At 41.9% G+C, this 17345-nt stretch overlaps 1 protein-coding gene across 2 annotated transcripts in view; it reads left to right on the top strand.

Annotated features, from left to right (window-relative positions):
* LOC120065221 (E3 ubiquitin-protein ligase RAD18-like) overlaps positions 1-17345 on the top strand; it is a 97187-nt gene that overhangs the window by 41071 nt on the left and 38771 nt on the right. For both annotated transcript variants that reach the window (XM_039016023.1, XM_039016022.1), the window contains 2 exons: positions 9890-10030; positions 15962-16136. In XM_039016023.1, coding sequence (XP_038871951.1) covers positions 9890-10030; positions 15962-16136 — 316 coding nt within the window. The remainder of the gene's footprint in view (positions 1-9889; positions 10031-15961; positions 16137-17345) is intronic.

The following is a 17345-nucleotide window of genomic DNA, read 5'->3' as shown; positions in this document are numbered from 1 at the left end:
TGCAGCTAGCTAGTTGTGAATACTCACCCTAGTAGTTGTTGATGTAACTCTATGTACAGCTTAAATCCCTTTTTTTTATGCAACAGCTGATCCTCTCACGATACGATGAACAGCGTTTACCATAATAAGGGGGAGGTCTTGAAGGTAATGGGTGTAGAAAGACATTTCGTGTTTACTGTGTTTTGACAGCTCTCAGTACAGAACATTGCGTCAGGTGCTACACTGGAAGTTGTTGGGCTGGCAGAGCTTAAAAGCAGAAATGGGCGTGCATAAACGGAATACGGAAACTTCAAAATTACAAAAACAAGGAATTGTGCAGTATGACTAACAAAAACGATAGAAGTTCAATGTGTATCAAATCTTACTGTTGTTCATATACACAGAGTATACAAAACATTAAGGACACCTGCTTTTTCCATGACAGACTGACCAGGTGAATCCAGATGAAAACTATCATTCCTTATTGATGTTAATTGTTAAATCCACTTCTATCAGTGTAAATGAAGGGGAAGGAGACAGGTTAAAGAAGGATTTTTAAGCCTTGAGTCAACTGAGACATGGATTTTGTATGTGTGCCATTCAGAGGGTGAATGGGCAAGACACAAGTTTTAAGTGCTTTTGAACGGGGTATGGTTTGTGGCAAGAGCAAGAACAGCAACGCTGATGGGTTTTTCACGCTCAACAGTTTCCTATGTATATCAAGAATGGTCCACCACCCAAAGGACATCCAGCCAACTTTACACAACTTTGGGAAGCATTTGAGTCAACATGGGCCAGCATCCCTGTGGAATGCTTTCGACAGCTTGTAGAGTCCATGCCCTGACGAATTGTGGCTGTTCTGAGGGCAAAAGGGGCGAGTTGGTTATAAAGTGGGGGAATTGTCCTTTAACATAAAGTGGGGTCCCAAATGATTGACACCCTTAATAAAGATGAACAAAAACGACTGTATATACAATGTATTATTCAAATACTGACCTGTATTATATGCTCAAAGAAATGTCCACAAATGACTCCACTCTCCATGTTGGTGGATTGTTGATGTTATGGGGCTATTTTGCTTCCACTGGTCCTGAGGCCTTTCTTAAGGTCAAATGTATATTGTATGCTTCAATGCGCCTTGGCATATATTCTACAAGTGTCTGGAACTCTTGGAGGGATGCGACACCATTCTTCCACGAGAAATTCCATAATTTGGGGTTTTGTTGATGCTGGTGGAAAACGCTGTCTCGGGCGCCTCTTCAGTATCTCCCATAAGTGTTTAATTGAGTTGAGATCTGGTGACTGGCGCGCGTGCACACACACACTTTAAACCCCCTATGCTCCTTTGAGATCCATCTTTCAAAGTCAATGAGATTTCTTCTAGGCATGGTTATCAAAATAATGGGCAACTGGGCATTTTTATGCATGACGCTAAGAATGATGGGATATTAATTGCTTAATTAACTCAGGAACCACACCTGTGTGGAAGTATTTTCTTTCAATATACTTTGTATTCCTCACTTACTCTAGTGTTTTCTTTATTTTGGCAGTTATCCGTAGCTCAGTACTTGAATAATCTATTTTATACAGTCTTTTTGCTCATCTTTATCAAGGGTTTCAATCATTGTGGACCCCACTGTATACAGTGTATAGCATCATATCTACCTAATTATTACCCTGACCCTCTGCCAAGACATCTGGCTTCAGGATCCAGCCTATGCCCAACAGAAGAATAGCTAGATAAGAAACCAGGTTACCACCATTTTCCTCTGCACATGTTCCTCATTCCATCAAACATCTGTGATTCATAATAAGCCATTTATGTGTGCCCAGGCAATTACTGACAGTTGATGACATTTTATAACTGAACAATGATTCTATTTTTCACTCGGATGTCTCTCTGCATTCAATGTTCTTTTTGGAATTACTCCTTTACTACATGTATTGCTCTATGCTGGTGCGTTATAATATCATATGCTCTTATGGCTAATGGTGGCCTTAACCTACCCCAAAAGAAAACAAAAACTGAGGCAATTGTATCTCTATTATTGAACTTCATCTTGAAATGTTAAGATTAGAGACCAAAACGTTTAAAACAGTATTAGAAAAAATCTGTTGCCTTTTCCGTCTGTTCTCACATACAGTGGGGAAAACAAGTATTTGATACACTGCCGATTTTGCAGGTTTTCCTACTTACAAAGCATGTAGAGGTCTGTAATTTTTATCATAGGTACACTTCAACTGTGAGACGGAATCTAAAAAATCCAGAAAATCACATTGTATGATTTTTAAGTAATTCATTTGCATTTTATTGCATGACATAAGTATTTGATCACCTACCAACCAGTAAGAATTCCGGCTCTCACAGACCTGTTAGTTTTTCTTTAAGAAGCCCTCCTGTTCTCCACTCATTACCTGTATTAACTGCACCTGTTTGAACTCGTTACATGTATAAAAGACACCTGTCCACACACTCAATCAAACAGACTCCAACCTCTCCACAATGGCCAAGACCAGAGAGCTGTGTAAGGACATCAGGGATAACATTGTAGACCTGCACAAGGATGGGATGGGCTACAGGACAATAGGCAAGCAGCTTAGTGAGAAGGCAATAACTGTTGGCGCAATTATTAGAAAATGGAAGAAGTTCAAGATGACGGTCAATCACCCTCGGTCTGGGGCTCCATGCAAGATCTCACCTCGTGGGGCATCAATGATCATGAGGGAAGGTGAGGGATCAGCCCAGAACTACACGGCAGGACCTGGTCAATGACCTGAAGAGAGCTGGGACCACAGTCTCAAAGAAAACCATTAGTAACACACTAAACCGTCATGGATTAAAATCCTGCAGCGCACGCAAGGTCCCCCTGCTCAAGCCAGCGCATGTCCAGGCCCGTCTGAAGTTTGCCAATGACCATCTGGATGATCCAGAGGAGGAATGGGAGAAGGTCATGTGGTCTGATGAGACAAAAATAGAGCTTTTTGGTCTAAACTCCACTCGCCGTGTTTGGAGGAAGAAGAAGGATGAGTACAACCCCAAGAACACCATCCCAACCGTGAAGCATGGAGGTGGAAACATCATTCTTTGGGGATGCTTTTCTGCAAAGGGGACAGGACGACTGCACCGTATTGAGGGGAGGATGGATGGGGCCATGTATCGCGAGATCTTGGCCAACAACCTCCTTCCCTCAGTAAGAGCATTGAAGATGGGTCGTGGCTGGGTCTTCCAGCTCTGTAATTGCAAACAAAGGTTTCTGTACCAAATATTAAGTTCTGCTTTTCTGATGTATCAAATACTTATGTCATGCAATAAAATGAAAATGAATTACTTAAAAATCATACAATGTGATTTTCTGGATTTTTTTAGATTCCGTCTCTCACAGTTGAAGTGTACCTATGATAAAAATTACAGACCTCTACATGCTTTGTAAGTAGGAAAACCTGAAAAATAGGCAGTGTGTCAAATACTTGTTCTCCCCACTGTACATCTTCTCTATCTGTCCTTCTGATTCCAGATGCTGCAATTTCCCCTCAAAAAGATTAAACCTCTCATTTATTTTGGGCTTATTGCAATTCACCTTTAGCCCTCTCGTCTGCCTCCATGCATGCACAGTATTAAACACCCATCATTTCATCTTAATGACTATTTGCCATCTAGCCATCAAGTAGTAAAAGGAAGTTTCACCGTTAAGGACATCTGTTTTGATATTGTTCATGAAAGCTGCTCACCTGAGCTGGATCAAAGCCTGAGACGATAAGGCCAGAGAAAGGATATGATGATCTTCTTCTTTCTTCTCTGCTCCCTTTTTCTCTCTTTCTCTGTGTGCAGCTGAACCCATGTCTGGAGGCAGGTCGTTGTGACATTTTATCAGTTGCGGATGGTGACATTTGCGCACGTCGCGCACAGAGTGGTGGTCCCTGTGTGATTGACTTAACGGGTTGCCAATAAGAACGAGGTGACTGTGTGATTGGATCCACATCAAACATGGCATTTCCTGGAGACAGTCATCCTGCTACTGAGAAAGATGTACTCCACTTTGCGTCAGTTAGGCTACAGGAGCAAGCAAGGCAGCAGTATGGGTCTTCAACAGATGCTGACAGGATGTCACACAGATAGAAGTTGGAACAGATACCAGGTCTTGAGCTCATTTAGATGTAAATTACTGGTTTGATAATGATCAGTATTTGTCCATGCAACTGTAATTTCTTCATTACAGCTTAGACTTGAACTACAGCCAAAAAGGTGCTTTGTCGCTCTGGGGCTGCATATGAAACATATTTTTTTTTGCCACAAAACTTTGAAAGCAGGCTTTGCACGCATTAGAGTTCACTCTGTACATGGAATGTCCCTGTCTACGAAACAAACAAGTGATGGAAGTTAATTCAGTTATACTATCATTTGCTTCATAAAGACTAACATGAATTTCAGAATTAAATACAGCATATCTTGATTTCAAACCCAACAAATAGCTATGAGCAGGTATTGTATTGACATGAAAATAGAAGAAAAGCTCTGGCCAAAACGAGATTAGTCACGGGCAAGTAAGTAATTGTCGTGACTTGACTTTAGAATGAATCTGAGGACTGTTATTTATCTAATCAACTAACTATGTTTAATTGTTAGCAGATTAAATTAATCATGTATCATTTAACTCATTAGGATCTGGGGCACCACGAGAGCGGTTCTTTAAAGAGTTACCATCTCCCGAATTAAACTCTAAAAGGTTTTTACCTATCACATCTATAAACAGTCAACTTATTAATCATAACCTTGTATCATATCATCATTCTGAACAGTTGTAACCTTGCATCTGCTAAAACCTGAGCCTTACTTATGATTCAGTACAACACAAATTGGTTTACTATTTATTTACTAGCTAATTAATGGTAACACAGGATAAAAATACACAGTTACTACTTTAAAAACAGGTCCCTAGCTGACTGACAACATTATGGCTGCTTGTTACAAAAGTGATGGAGAGAGAGAGAGGTACAGAGACACTTAACTTTGGTACATTTAGAAACGACTCTCTCTTACAGTAATCACATACTTTGCCCATGAACTGCCGCCTGCTTGGAGTAAGAAATCATGAATGTATTTACATGAAATTCCTTTGTTCGCCGGATCTCTCTGGGTGGACAGGGCCACCTTGGAAAGGAAGTTGTGCCTTTTCCCCGGCACACTTGTAAGGCTCTGATTGTCCAAAAGGGTTCCAAAAAGTCTTCTACTGTTGTTCTTCTCTGTAGTTGTCAGGTGACTTGTGTAGTCCTGAACAGAACTACAGAGTTTATTTTCCTTCCATTAGCTCTTTCAGATTCTTTGAAGATAGGCTAGCCAGCCGTGTCGATGGTTCCCAGTGGGTGATGAGAGTAGTGTAATATGATGGTTTGAGCAGAGTAGTAGAATGGGCCCACTTAAATTCGCTTTTGAAGATACTTTACTTAGGATGGCTAATCAGCCATACCAGTGATTGTCCGGGAGGTGAGTTTGTCGTCTCTACCTCGTTGAGATTCAAAGTTCAGACCACTTTAAACGTGCAGCTGCAGGTCAATGCTTTTCTGGTATATTATGTTAATTTCTTAACCCAACATTTTATATAGTTTATTTGAAAGTGGCTGTTTCGTCAAGCTGACACGCTCTCTGACCTCACTCAGAGGCATGACTTGTCACTTGTACAAAGTTATGTAAAACAATTATCTTGTATTTTCTCATCACATCCCTCTTTTAACAAAAACGCTTTTATAATTATAATTAATTTTTTTAGCATAGTATGGAAACTTCGTACATGTAGTGGGTATATGTTCCAGGTTACAGTATTTCCTTTATAATGTTAGGTTCTAAATAAACAGAGTAAAAAAACTCACGGATGCTTAATCAAGCTCAAACTAAGTTTATTTGCCCACTGGGTCATACAGCTGCATAAGACAAAGAAAATATTCACACAAGTGCTGATATTTAACCCTTGCTCCTATGCTGAGCCCCTCCTTACACATCTGAACCAATACACCTCTGTTGCTATCCAGAATATTAGTGATATGTTCTTCCTCACTTCATCTAACCTGACCTCTGCCCAAATTCCTTACTCCTCCCCAACTTACGGCTGTCATGGTGACTTGTACCAGACTGTGTCTCTTCTCCTCCCATAGGATCCCTAATGGCTAACAATAACATATCCTGACATAATGTAAACGTTATATGTTACCCTCTCCCTCAGTGAAATGAATAAGTATATTTCATGATTTCAAAAGTTAAGAAATCAGAACACATCAATAACATCTATAATGACATTACAGAAAAAATGAAAAAATGACAGTGTTCTATAGATGGCCTCTGACCACTCCCCACATTCTAGGTTAGAGATATTGTTCCAGTAGTTGCTTTTGAATGTGTTCGAGTTTCAGCAGGAAAAAATATCTTGGAACAAAGTACATTCCTTTGATGAATATTGGAGCGGGAGACCAGAATCTTCTTGATTTACAACAGGACGTGAGTGGTTAATCCCCACCAGTTCCCTTCTCCCCCCCCTGCAGGTGAGAGGGTGTCTGAGTGAAGTTATTTATTGCAAACCTGATCTGACCTATTTGGATTCTCGTGGACAGTCATGACATAATGAACCCATGAATTGTGTGTATTCACCTTGGCTTTCTGAATGCTGCTCTAGCTGGTTGGTGTAATATACTGAAGTCTGTTTTCATTCCTCCAAAGATATTCAAATATTACATGCCATCAGATCACAGTGACCTTCCAATAAAATGTGGGTTCTTTGACCTTCATTCAGTGGTCTCACTCAAGACTCTTCAAGGTGGAAACCTGTCATAGCCACGTCAGAAACAGTCCTCAGAATAATAATCTGATTCAGCCACTGGTCTTGTAGGCCTAATCGGAGTTAAAAATAAAGTATTTTGTAATAAATATTTATACCTCAGAATCCAAAACACAATGTTAGCCCTCATCGTTCTTGCTTTGTAAAGTCCTGCTGATAAGCAAGCAAACGGGTACAATTTATCAGTGTTCTGCCACTGAATATCCCAGCTTGGTGAATCTGGTGAATCTAATTTACTGTACAGTACATGTGCAAACAGAACAGTACTGCTGAGTCAGGGTTCGGGGAAAGAAGGAGGCGTGAAATGGAGGCCTAATGCGGACCATGCAGGGGCACACACACATGCATGCACACGCACACACTTCAACTCAATTTACTCTGAACATCGGACTTGCTGCAATGTTTGGTGCTGCAAGAATGGCCTAAGCAGCTGCAGCCAGGGTCCAGTGCTTTCAGAAGCTGAATATCTGTTCACAATGTTTTAGATGGGAGAACGCTGATGTCTGGTCTTGTCTTATGGGGATTTATGAGTGATTTTAGATACTGGTTTACAGTACAAGATGTGAAAGTGATCAGAATGAGAATATCTTAAGCAGATTCCAGAGGATCTATCCATTAGGGCTAGGAATTACCAAGGACCTCACGATACGATATTATCACGGTCCTCACAATTCTATATTTATTGCGATTCCATGATCCAAACATATTGCTCACCTTATGTCTGCTGCAGAGGGACGAGAGCCATGAGAAAACTTATCAGTCATGGAAATAAAAGTGCTGAAAACAAATTGGGTACCTATTTAAAAAGAATATCCCGACATGTAACTGTATCAATTTTGTCCCCCGTCACTACTATCCATATGATCTGCTTTAGTCAGATAGTCAGATCACAAGAGATGAGTGGAGGTTAGCTGTGCTCTAGCTGAGAGAACACAATGTCCTGCAGAACATGGCTATAACAGGCACAGCAGAGGAAAGGAATCTCATGTTGAAATCACTTAACTACACAGGCGGTTGTAATGCAATTCTGTCCTGGTGCGTGTGTTCTCTGTGTGATCTGGACTACTTTGGTCCTAAGTTGTATTGACAGGACACGTATGCTATGAGGAGTTGAATATGCACGGGAATGAAACACTGTCCTTTCAGTTAAATCTGGAACCAGGTATGAGGTCTGAGCAGAAATATTTTGTGCTTTTTGTTTCTCTCAGATCCATTGTTTCATTATAACAACCCTGAAATTGAGATTCCATACTCTTGGTTTTACATTCTCTGGAGTTTGTTCTCAGTTATGTTATTGTATTTTTTACCCCCCCCCCATATTTTATGTTTTTGTTCTGCTGAACTGAACCCATCTGTTTTGGCCCTCTACTTGAATCCCTTCTGCAAACTTTATCCATTTATCCAACTGTATCCATTAGTTATCATTTGACCGACTCTGCGTAGGCTGATAAGCTCTCGGAGAGGCCTTTTTATGGAGTTCTCCCTCGTCAGTTGAAATATCATATTAGTAAAGCCCTGAGTGTTTTTGTCTTTTGCTATTCAAAACAAAAACCTCCTCCCATGACACACTGTCCTTCCCCTTCACTGCAACTGGATATTGGGCTGTTCTCAACAATGTACACAGAGAGGGCCTCTATATTCTAACTCCCACCAGGACCTTACATTAACATTGTCTCTCTTCCAGAGCGCATGTCTCTAGTTATGATATACAGTGCATTCGGAAAGTATTCAGACCCGTTGACTTTTTCCACATTTTGTTACATTACAGCCTTATTCTAAAATGTATTAAATAGTTTTTTCCCCCTCATCAATCTACACACAATACCCCATAATGGCAAAGCAAAAACAGGTTTTTAGAAATGTTTGCAAATGTATTAAAAATGTAAAACTGATATTACATTTACATAAGTATTCAGACCCTTTACTCAGTGCTTTGTTGAAGCACCTTTGGCAGCGATTACAGCCTTGGGTCTTCTTGGGTATGACGCTACATGCTTGGCACACCTGTATTTGGGGAGTTTCTACCATTGCTCTCTGCAGATCCTTTCAAGCTCTGTCAGGTTGGATGGGAGCGTCGCTTCAGAGCTATTTTCTGATCTCCAGAGATGTTCAATCGGGCTCAAGTCCGGGCTCTGGAGTGGCTTCCGTCTGGCTACTCTACCATAAAGGCCTGATTGGTGGAGTGCTGCAGAGATGGTTGTCCTTCTGGAAGGTTCTCCCATCTCCACAGAGGAACTCTGGAGCTGTGTCAGAGTGACCATCGGGTTCTTGGTCCCCTCCCTGACCAAGGCCCTTCTGCCCTGATTGCTCAGTTTGGCCGGGTGGCCAGCTCTTCTTTCATCTAAGAATGATGGAGGCCACTGTGTTCTTGGGGACTTTCAATGCTGCAGACATTTTTTGGTACCCTTCTCCAGATCTTTGCCTCGACACAATCTTGTCTCGGAGCTCTACAGACAATTCCTTTGACCTCAAGGCTTGGTTTTGTTCTGACATGCACTGTGAACTGTGGGACCTTATATAGACAGGTGTGTGCTTTTCCAAATAATTTCCAATCGATTGAATTTACTATAGGTGGACTCCAATCAAGTTGTAGAAACATCTCAAGGATGATCAATGGAAACAGGATGCACCTGAGCTTAATTTTGAGTCTCATAGCAAAGGGTCTGAATACTTATGTAAATAAGCTATTTCTGTTTTTTTATTTTTAATACATTTGCAAAAATGTCCTAAAACCTGTTTTCGCTTTGTCATTATGGGTTATTGTGTGTATATTGACGAAGAAAAAAATGTAATTTAATTCATTTTAGAATAAGGCTACTTTCCGAATTCACTGTAACATGAAAATACGTAGGAGGGAGTTTGTATGATAGGTGCATTGATTTATCTGACTTAAACCACACTTGTTTCTCTATGTGTTTGGATGTGGGTTTTTCTTTGAGTGTTAAATGGAATCGAAATGCAGGTCTCCCGCTATGCAATGTTCAGAAACAGGATATCTCTGCCTGGGTGTGAGACTGTGTATGTGCATGTCTGTACTCTTTGTGCCTGTCCTGGTTTCTCACCCCTCCTTCTCCTCTGTCTTGCAGGGAAGCAGCATAACAGTGAGTTCTCCCGCCTTATCGCCCAGGTCCGGGGTCGCCTGGAGACTGCGAGGAAGAGGGAGATAAAGCAGAAAGTGAGGGATGAGGGAGGAGAGGAGGACCAGGGAGTGGGCTCCAGCTCTGCAGGTACCACCGTAACCCTTATTAGCATGCCGAGGGAATGAAACAGGAGGGTTAACACTGTCACCAGTGTTAACCCTCTTACAGCCCCCAGCCTTCTCAGCAGAGCTCAGTCAATAAGCTTTAATCTATCTTCTTTATTAGGAGGTAGCTTATTCGAACCTCTATGACCCCAGCCAGCCCTCTTATATTGGCTCTGATCCGTGTTCTGTCATGGTGATGTCTCAATGTGGGCATTAGTCATGCCCCTTTAAAGATGCATGATAAAATGGTGCCGAAGAGGATGGCAGACGTTTTACATGCCCATAATCAATTGTGCTATTTTGTTCGTTTTTTTACGTTGTTTGTAACTTTTGTTTTAACTTATTTTGTACATAATGTTGCTGCTACCGTCTCTTATGACCGAAAATAACTTCTGGATATCAGATATGGGATTACTCACCATGGACCTGAAGAAGCTTTTTCCTTTAACGAGTCCGACGAGAAAGATATACTGCTCTCCCGGGAACAGGCCCAGATCCATGTAATTTGTGTGAAGAAAAGACGGAGGATAAGAGGACTCAGATCAGGCTGCCTTTTGAGAATCCGTAGGCGAGCGAGTAAACTCCCATTGCAATCAATTCTACTTGCTAACATGCAATCATTGGAAAATAAAATGGATGACCTACGATTATCCTACCAACGGGACAATTAAAACTGTAATATCCTATGTTTCATCGAGCCGTGGCTGAACTACGACACGGACAATATAGAGCTGGAGGGATTTTCAATGCACTGGCAGAACAGAGAAGCTACGTCTGGTAAGACGAGGGGTGGGGGTGTGTGCCTTTTTGTCAATAACAGCTGGTGCGTGATGTCTAATATTAAAGAAGTTTTGAGGTATTGCTCGCCTGAGGTAGAGTACCTTATGATAAGCTGTGGACCACACTATCTACCAAGAGAGTTCTCATCTATATTATTCGTAGCCGTCTATTTACCACCACAGACCGATGCTGGCACTAAGAAAATGCTCACCCAGAAGCGGAGCTCCTAGTGGTCAGGGACTTTAATGCAGGCAAACTTAAATCAGTTTTACCAAATTTTTACCAGCATGTCACATGTGCAACCAGAGGGAAAAAAACTCTAGACCACCTTTACTCCACACACAGAGATGCATACAAAGTTCTCCACCGCCCTCCATTTGGCAAATCTGACCATAATTCTATCCTTCTGATTCCTGCTTACGGGCAAAAACTAAAGCAGGAAGTACCAGTGACTAGCTCAATACGGTAGTGGTCAGATGGCGCGGGTGCTACGCACAAGACTGGAATATGTTCCGGGATTCATCCAATGGCATTGAGGAGTATACCACCTCAGTCATCGGCTTCATCAATAAGTGCATCGACGACGTCATCCCCACAGTGACCGTACGTACATATCCCAACCAGAAGCCATGGATTACATCAAGCTAAAGGCTAGAGCTATGCATCGAGCTAAAAACTAGAGCTGCCGCTTTCAAGGAGCGGAACACTAATCCGGACACCTATAAGAAATCCCGCTATGCCCTCAGACAAACCATCAAACAAGCAAAGCGTCAATATAGGATTAAGATTGAATCCTACTACACTGGCTCTGACCCTCGTCCGATTTTGCAGGGCTTGAAAACTATTACGGACTACAAAGGGAAACCCAGACGCGAGCCGCCCAGTGACGCGAGCCTACCAAACAGCTAAATGCCTTTTATGCTCGCTTCGAGGCAAGCAAAAATGAAACATGCATGAGAGCACCAGCTGTTCTGGATGACTTTGTGATAACTCTCGGTAGCCGATGTGAGAAAGACCTTTAAACAGGTCAACATTCACAAGGCCATGGGGCCAGATGGATTACCAGGACGTGTACTGAAGCATGCGTGGACCAACTGGCAAGTGTCTTCACTGACATTTTTAACCTCTCCCTGACCGAGTCTGTAATACCTACTTGTTTCAAGCAGACCACCAAAGGTAACCTGCTTAAATGAATACCGGCCCATAGCACTCACGTCGGTAGCCATGAATTGCTTTGAAAGGTTGGTCATGGCTCACATCAACAGTATCCTCCTGGATATCCTAGATCCACTCCAATTTGCATACAGCCCCAACAGATCCACAGATGACGCAATCTCAATCGCACTCCACACTGCCCTTTCCCACCCGTACAAAAGGAACACCTATGTGAGAATGCTAATCATTGACTACAGCTCAGCGTTCAACACCATAGTGCCCACGAAGCTCATCACTAAGCTAAGGACCCTGGGACTAAACACCTCCCTCTGCAACTGGATCCTGGACTCCCTGACGGGCCACCCCCAGGTGGTAAGGGTAGGCAACAACACGTCTATCATGCTGATCCTCAACACAGGGGCCCCTCGGGGGGGTGTACTTATTCCCCTCCTGTACTCCTTGTTCACCCACGACTGCGTGGCCAAACATGACTCCAACACCATTAAGTTTGCTGACGACACAACAGTGCTAAGTCTATAGGGAGGAGGTCAGTGAATTGGCAGTGTGGTGCCAGGACAAACACCTCTCCCTCAATGTGAGCAAGACAAAGGAGCTGATCGTGGGCAAAAGGAAAAGGTGGACCAAACAGGCCCCCATTAAAATCAACGGGGCTGTAGTGGAGCGGGTCGAGAGTTTCAAGTTCCTTGGTGACCACATCACCAACGATCTATCATGGTCCAAACACACCAAGACAGTTGTGAAGAGGGCACGACAAAACCTTTTCCCCCTCAGAAGACTGAAAAGATTTGGCATGGGTCCCCAGATCCTCAAAAAGTTCTACAGCTGCACCATTGAGAGCATCCTGACCGGTTGGGTCACCGTCTGGTATGGCAACTGCTTGGCATCTGACTAGTAAAAATTCCCTGTCTTAGGTCAGTTAGGATCACCACTTTGTTGTAAAAATGTGAAATGTCAGAATAATAGGAGACAGAATGATTTATTTCAGCTTTTATTTCTTTCATCACATTCCCAGTGGGTCAGAAGTTTACATACACTCAATTAGTATTTGGTAGCATTGACTTTAAATTGTTTAACTTGGGTCAAACGTTTCGTGTAGCCTTCCACAAGCTTCCCACAATAAGTTGGGTGAATTTTGGCCCATTCCTCCTGACAGAGCTGGTATATCTGAGTCAGGTTTGTAGGCCTCCTTGCTCGCCTACACTTTTTCAGTTCTGCCCACACATTTTCTATAAGATTGAGGTCAGGGCTTTGTGATGTTCACTCCAATACCTTGACTTTGTTGCCCTTAAGCCATTTTGCCACAACTTTGGAAGTATGCTTGAGGTCATTGTCCATTTGGAAGACCCATTTGCAACCAAGCTTTAAGTTCCTGACTGATGTCTTGAGATGTTGCTTCAATATATCCACATAATGTTCTTTCCTCATGATGCCATCTATTTTGTGAAGTGCCCCAGTCCCTCCTGCAGCAAAGCACCCCCACAACATGATGCTGCCACCCCCGTGCTTCACGGTTGGGATGGTGTTCTTCGGCTTGCAAGCTTCCTCCTTTTTCCTCCAACATAACGATGGTCATAATGGCCAAGCAGTTCTATTTTTGTTTCATCAGACCAGAGGACATTTCTCCAAAAACTACGATCTTTTTCCCCATGTGCAGTTGCAAACCATAGTCTGACTTTTTTATGGCGGTTTTGGAGCAGTGGCTTCTTCCTTGCTGAGTGGACTTTCAGGTTATGTCGATATAGGACTCATTTTACTGTGGATATAGATACTTTTGTACCTGTTTCCTCCTGCATCTTCACAAGGTCCTTTGCTGTTGTTCTGGGATTGATTTGCACCTTTCGCACAAAAGTACATTCATCTCTAGGAGATAGAACGCGTCTCCTTCCTGAGCGGTATGATGGCTGCGTGGTCCCATGGTGTTTATACTTGCGTACTATTGTTTGTACAGATGAACATGGTACCTTCAGGCATTTGGAAATTGCTCCCAAGGATGAACCAGACTTGTGGAGGTCTACAATTCTTTTCTGAGGTCTTGACTGATTTCTTTTTTTTACCCATGATGTCAAGCAAAGAGGCACTGAGTTTGAAGGTAGGCCTTTAAATACATCCACATTTACACCTCCAATTGACTCAAATGATGTCAATTAGCCTATCAGAAGCTTCTAAAGCCATGATGTAATTTTCTTGAATTTCCAAGCTGGTTAAAGACACAGTCAACTTAGTGTATGTAAACTTCTGACCCACTGGAAATGTGATACAGTGAATTATAAGTGAAATAATCTGTCTGTAAACAATTGTTGGAAAAATGGCTTGTGTCATGCACAAAGTAGATGTCCTAACCGACTTGCCATAACTATAGTTTGTTAACAAGATATTTGTGGAGTGGTTGAAAAACGAGTTTTAATCACTCCAACCTAAGTGTATGTAAACTTCGGACTTTAACTATATATAATAGGCGGTGTCAGAGGAAAGCTCATAAATTGTCAGACACTCCAGTCACCCAGTCTCTGCTACCCTACGGCAAGCGGTACCGGAGCACCAAGTCTAGGACCAAAAGGCTCCTTAACGGCTTCTACCCCCAAGCCATAAGACTGCTGAACAATTAATCAAATGGCCTCCGGACTATTACATTGACCCCCCCCATTTGTTTTGTACACTGCTGCTACTAACTGTTTATCATCTATGCATAGTGACTTCACCCTTACCTACATGTACAAATTACCTCTAACCTGTACCCCCGCACACTGACTCGTACCGGTACCCCCTGTATTTATCCTCATTATTCTTTTGTTATTGTGTTAGTTTTGTATTATTTTTTACTCTAGTTTATTTGGTAAATATTTTCTTAACTCTTCTTGAACTGTACTGTTGGTTAAGGGCTTGTAAGTAAGTATTTCGCTGTAAGGTCTACACTTGTTGTATTCGGCGCATGTGACAAAGTTTGATTTGATTTGACACCACCATACCCATGCCATCTTTCTCATGTGGTGCAAGGAATTACAGCCCCAGAGTACAATTCATTATGAAAGACAATACACACACTCTTACCTCTGCATGTGTTGTTCGTCTTTGCACGTAAGCAAAAAAATAAACAAATGCATTGCATAACATTTGGAAACATATTTCCACATGATTTATTATGTATATTATTTTTTGCTGACATGCAACACACCCACGAGCTCTATTGGGATACATGCCCAGTATGTCTTGAAAAAGGTCACACTTGGTGACAGTGATGGTGCCTATTAATTTTCAGTGGAAGGCAAGACCAAACACCAAGCTAGCGCCGAGGTGTTTGAAGCTAGTGGAGCTAGTCAAACAGCGCATGAACAGGGCAGGCTTCAAGTTGCAAATTATTGGCGATATGGCAGCAACATTGACTAATCGCGGCTCGCTATAGCTTCCAGCCCGTGCTGGATTTGCTGTTGATACCTAGCACTACCTAGCATGCTGTTGGCTTGCTCCTTTAAAAAAACACCCACATGGCGATCAACTGTTGCCAAATAAAGTATTTCTGTTCCATGGAAATCCCCCATCATAGACCGAAACATCAGTACACGCAGAGGTAATCATATTCATAATGCATTAGTCACACTTCAGAATGTCAGCCACATATGGAATATCATTAACTGCTGGTCATGAACCTTTTGCTCTCTGCCTAGAAGACAGTGGTGTGTTTGTGGTTAAAACTATTCCCCATTACCTTGGGGAAATATCTATGGGATAAGATATAATTTAACATGGATGACTTTAGCATCTATCACACAGTCTGCTCAAATCATGTTTACAACGTTAAAATAGGACCGATCCAGATTATAAACCATGACATGGATTTCAAGCAAAGTTTCCTAGCACAGATTCCTCATAGCTCATTTTCTCACCACTAAATGATTTTATACCAGTTTTATGATCATGTTATTCATGTTATGATCCATGTTATTTTCCCTCCTTCCTGTAGATAAGGCAGCACAACAGGAACAGAGTGATCCCAGCCCCAGAGACTCAGAGGCCTGCTGCGTATTGATGACATCACTAGTGGAGGAGCCCTCTGAGAAGCAGCAGCAGCAGCCTTCTGTTGTAGCGGTCATCTCCAGGTCACCCAGCCCATGTCTCAGTGAGGTGTCCATCAGCAGGTGAGGGAGCCCAGGAGACGGCAGAATTGAGTAAGGTGAAGTTGCCCGGATACGCTTATCTTGGGTCAGTTTGGCGTTTTCCCCACTAATGTTTAAGGTTAGGCTTGGCGGAGGGTATAGGGCTGTTGCGATGACCATATTAGCCACTCTATTGTCCTTGGAATCACTCTGACATCATTGCAAATGTAATCGAAATCTAATCAAACACTTCATGAGAGCCCATGAGCAACATTTCTATAGACTATGAAATTGCTTGAGAAAACAGAGTGATGGCCTCTTAAAAAGAGGAGGATTTCATCAGCTTTCTATAGGCTAGGCCAACTGTATTTATTTCTCAACTTTCCTAATATTAAGCAAATATTAAGCACATTGCTTATCTTTACGACAGGTGTATAACCTACCTGGCTGGCATGATAATTAACCACAGGAAAAGTGTCTTCCATTTGCTATTGTAAGTCCAGATGACAGGCATTTTTCCCTGCCCCTGTTTCGAGACAGGTGCATGATAATGGTCCATTTTATATCAAAACGAATTTCACACATTAAATACAACTTTATTTGTCACACGCGCCGAATACAACAGGTGTAGACCTTATTGTGAAATGCTTACTTACAAGCCCTTAACCAACAGTGCAGTTCAAGAAAGAGTAAAAATAATACAAAAGTAACACAATAAAATAGCAATAACGAGGCTATATACAGGGGGTACCGGTACCGAGTCAATGTGCAGGGTTACAGGTTAGTCTAGGTAATTAGTACATGTAGGTAGGGGTGAAGTGACTATGCATACATTATTTAGTAAATGTAAAGTCAAGATTAAATCAAGAATAGTCTGATGGGTGACTATTAGCTTATCAGTTGTGAATTATATATTATCACTTGTGAATGAAGCCCAGTTTAAGGCAAGAAACAATGCCAATTTAAAAAAAACACTTTTCAGAATCATAGTCACGCACTTCATGTAGACTAGCCCATAGGCCTATATGTTTTGATAAGATTATAACTAAAGTGGCCAAATAACTTCTTAAAATTAAGCACATTAATCTCCTTTACAAGGGGTGTAGAGCTTAACTGGCATACATAAGCAGTGCATGAGTTTCAAGTTTGGAGAAGATAATTTTCACCATAAAAATACACCTTTATAATAAAAGCATTACATGCATATTCACATTTGTGGTCAATTTTGATAATGGTGTTTTCCCACTAATG

Source organism: Salvelinus namaycush, chromosome 20, assembly GCF_016432855.1.
Source record: "Salvelinus namaycush isolate Seneca chromosome 20, SaNama_1.0, whole genome shotgun sequence".
In the NCBI taxonomy this organism is placed as follows: domain Eukaryota; kingdom Metazoa; phylum Chordata; class Actinopteri; order Salmoniformes; family Salmonidae; genus Salvelinus; species Salvelinus namaycush.
The sequence above is the reverse complement of the archived record's forward strand: the minus strand, read 5'-3'. Positions and strand labels throughout refer to the sequence as shown.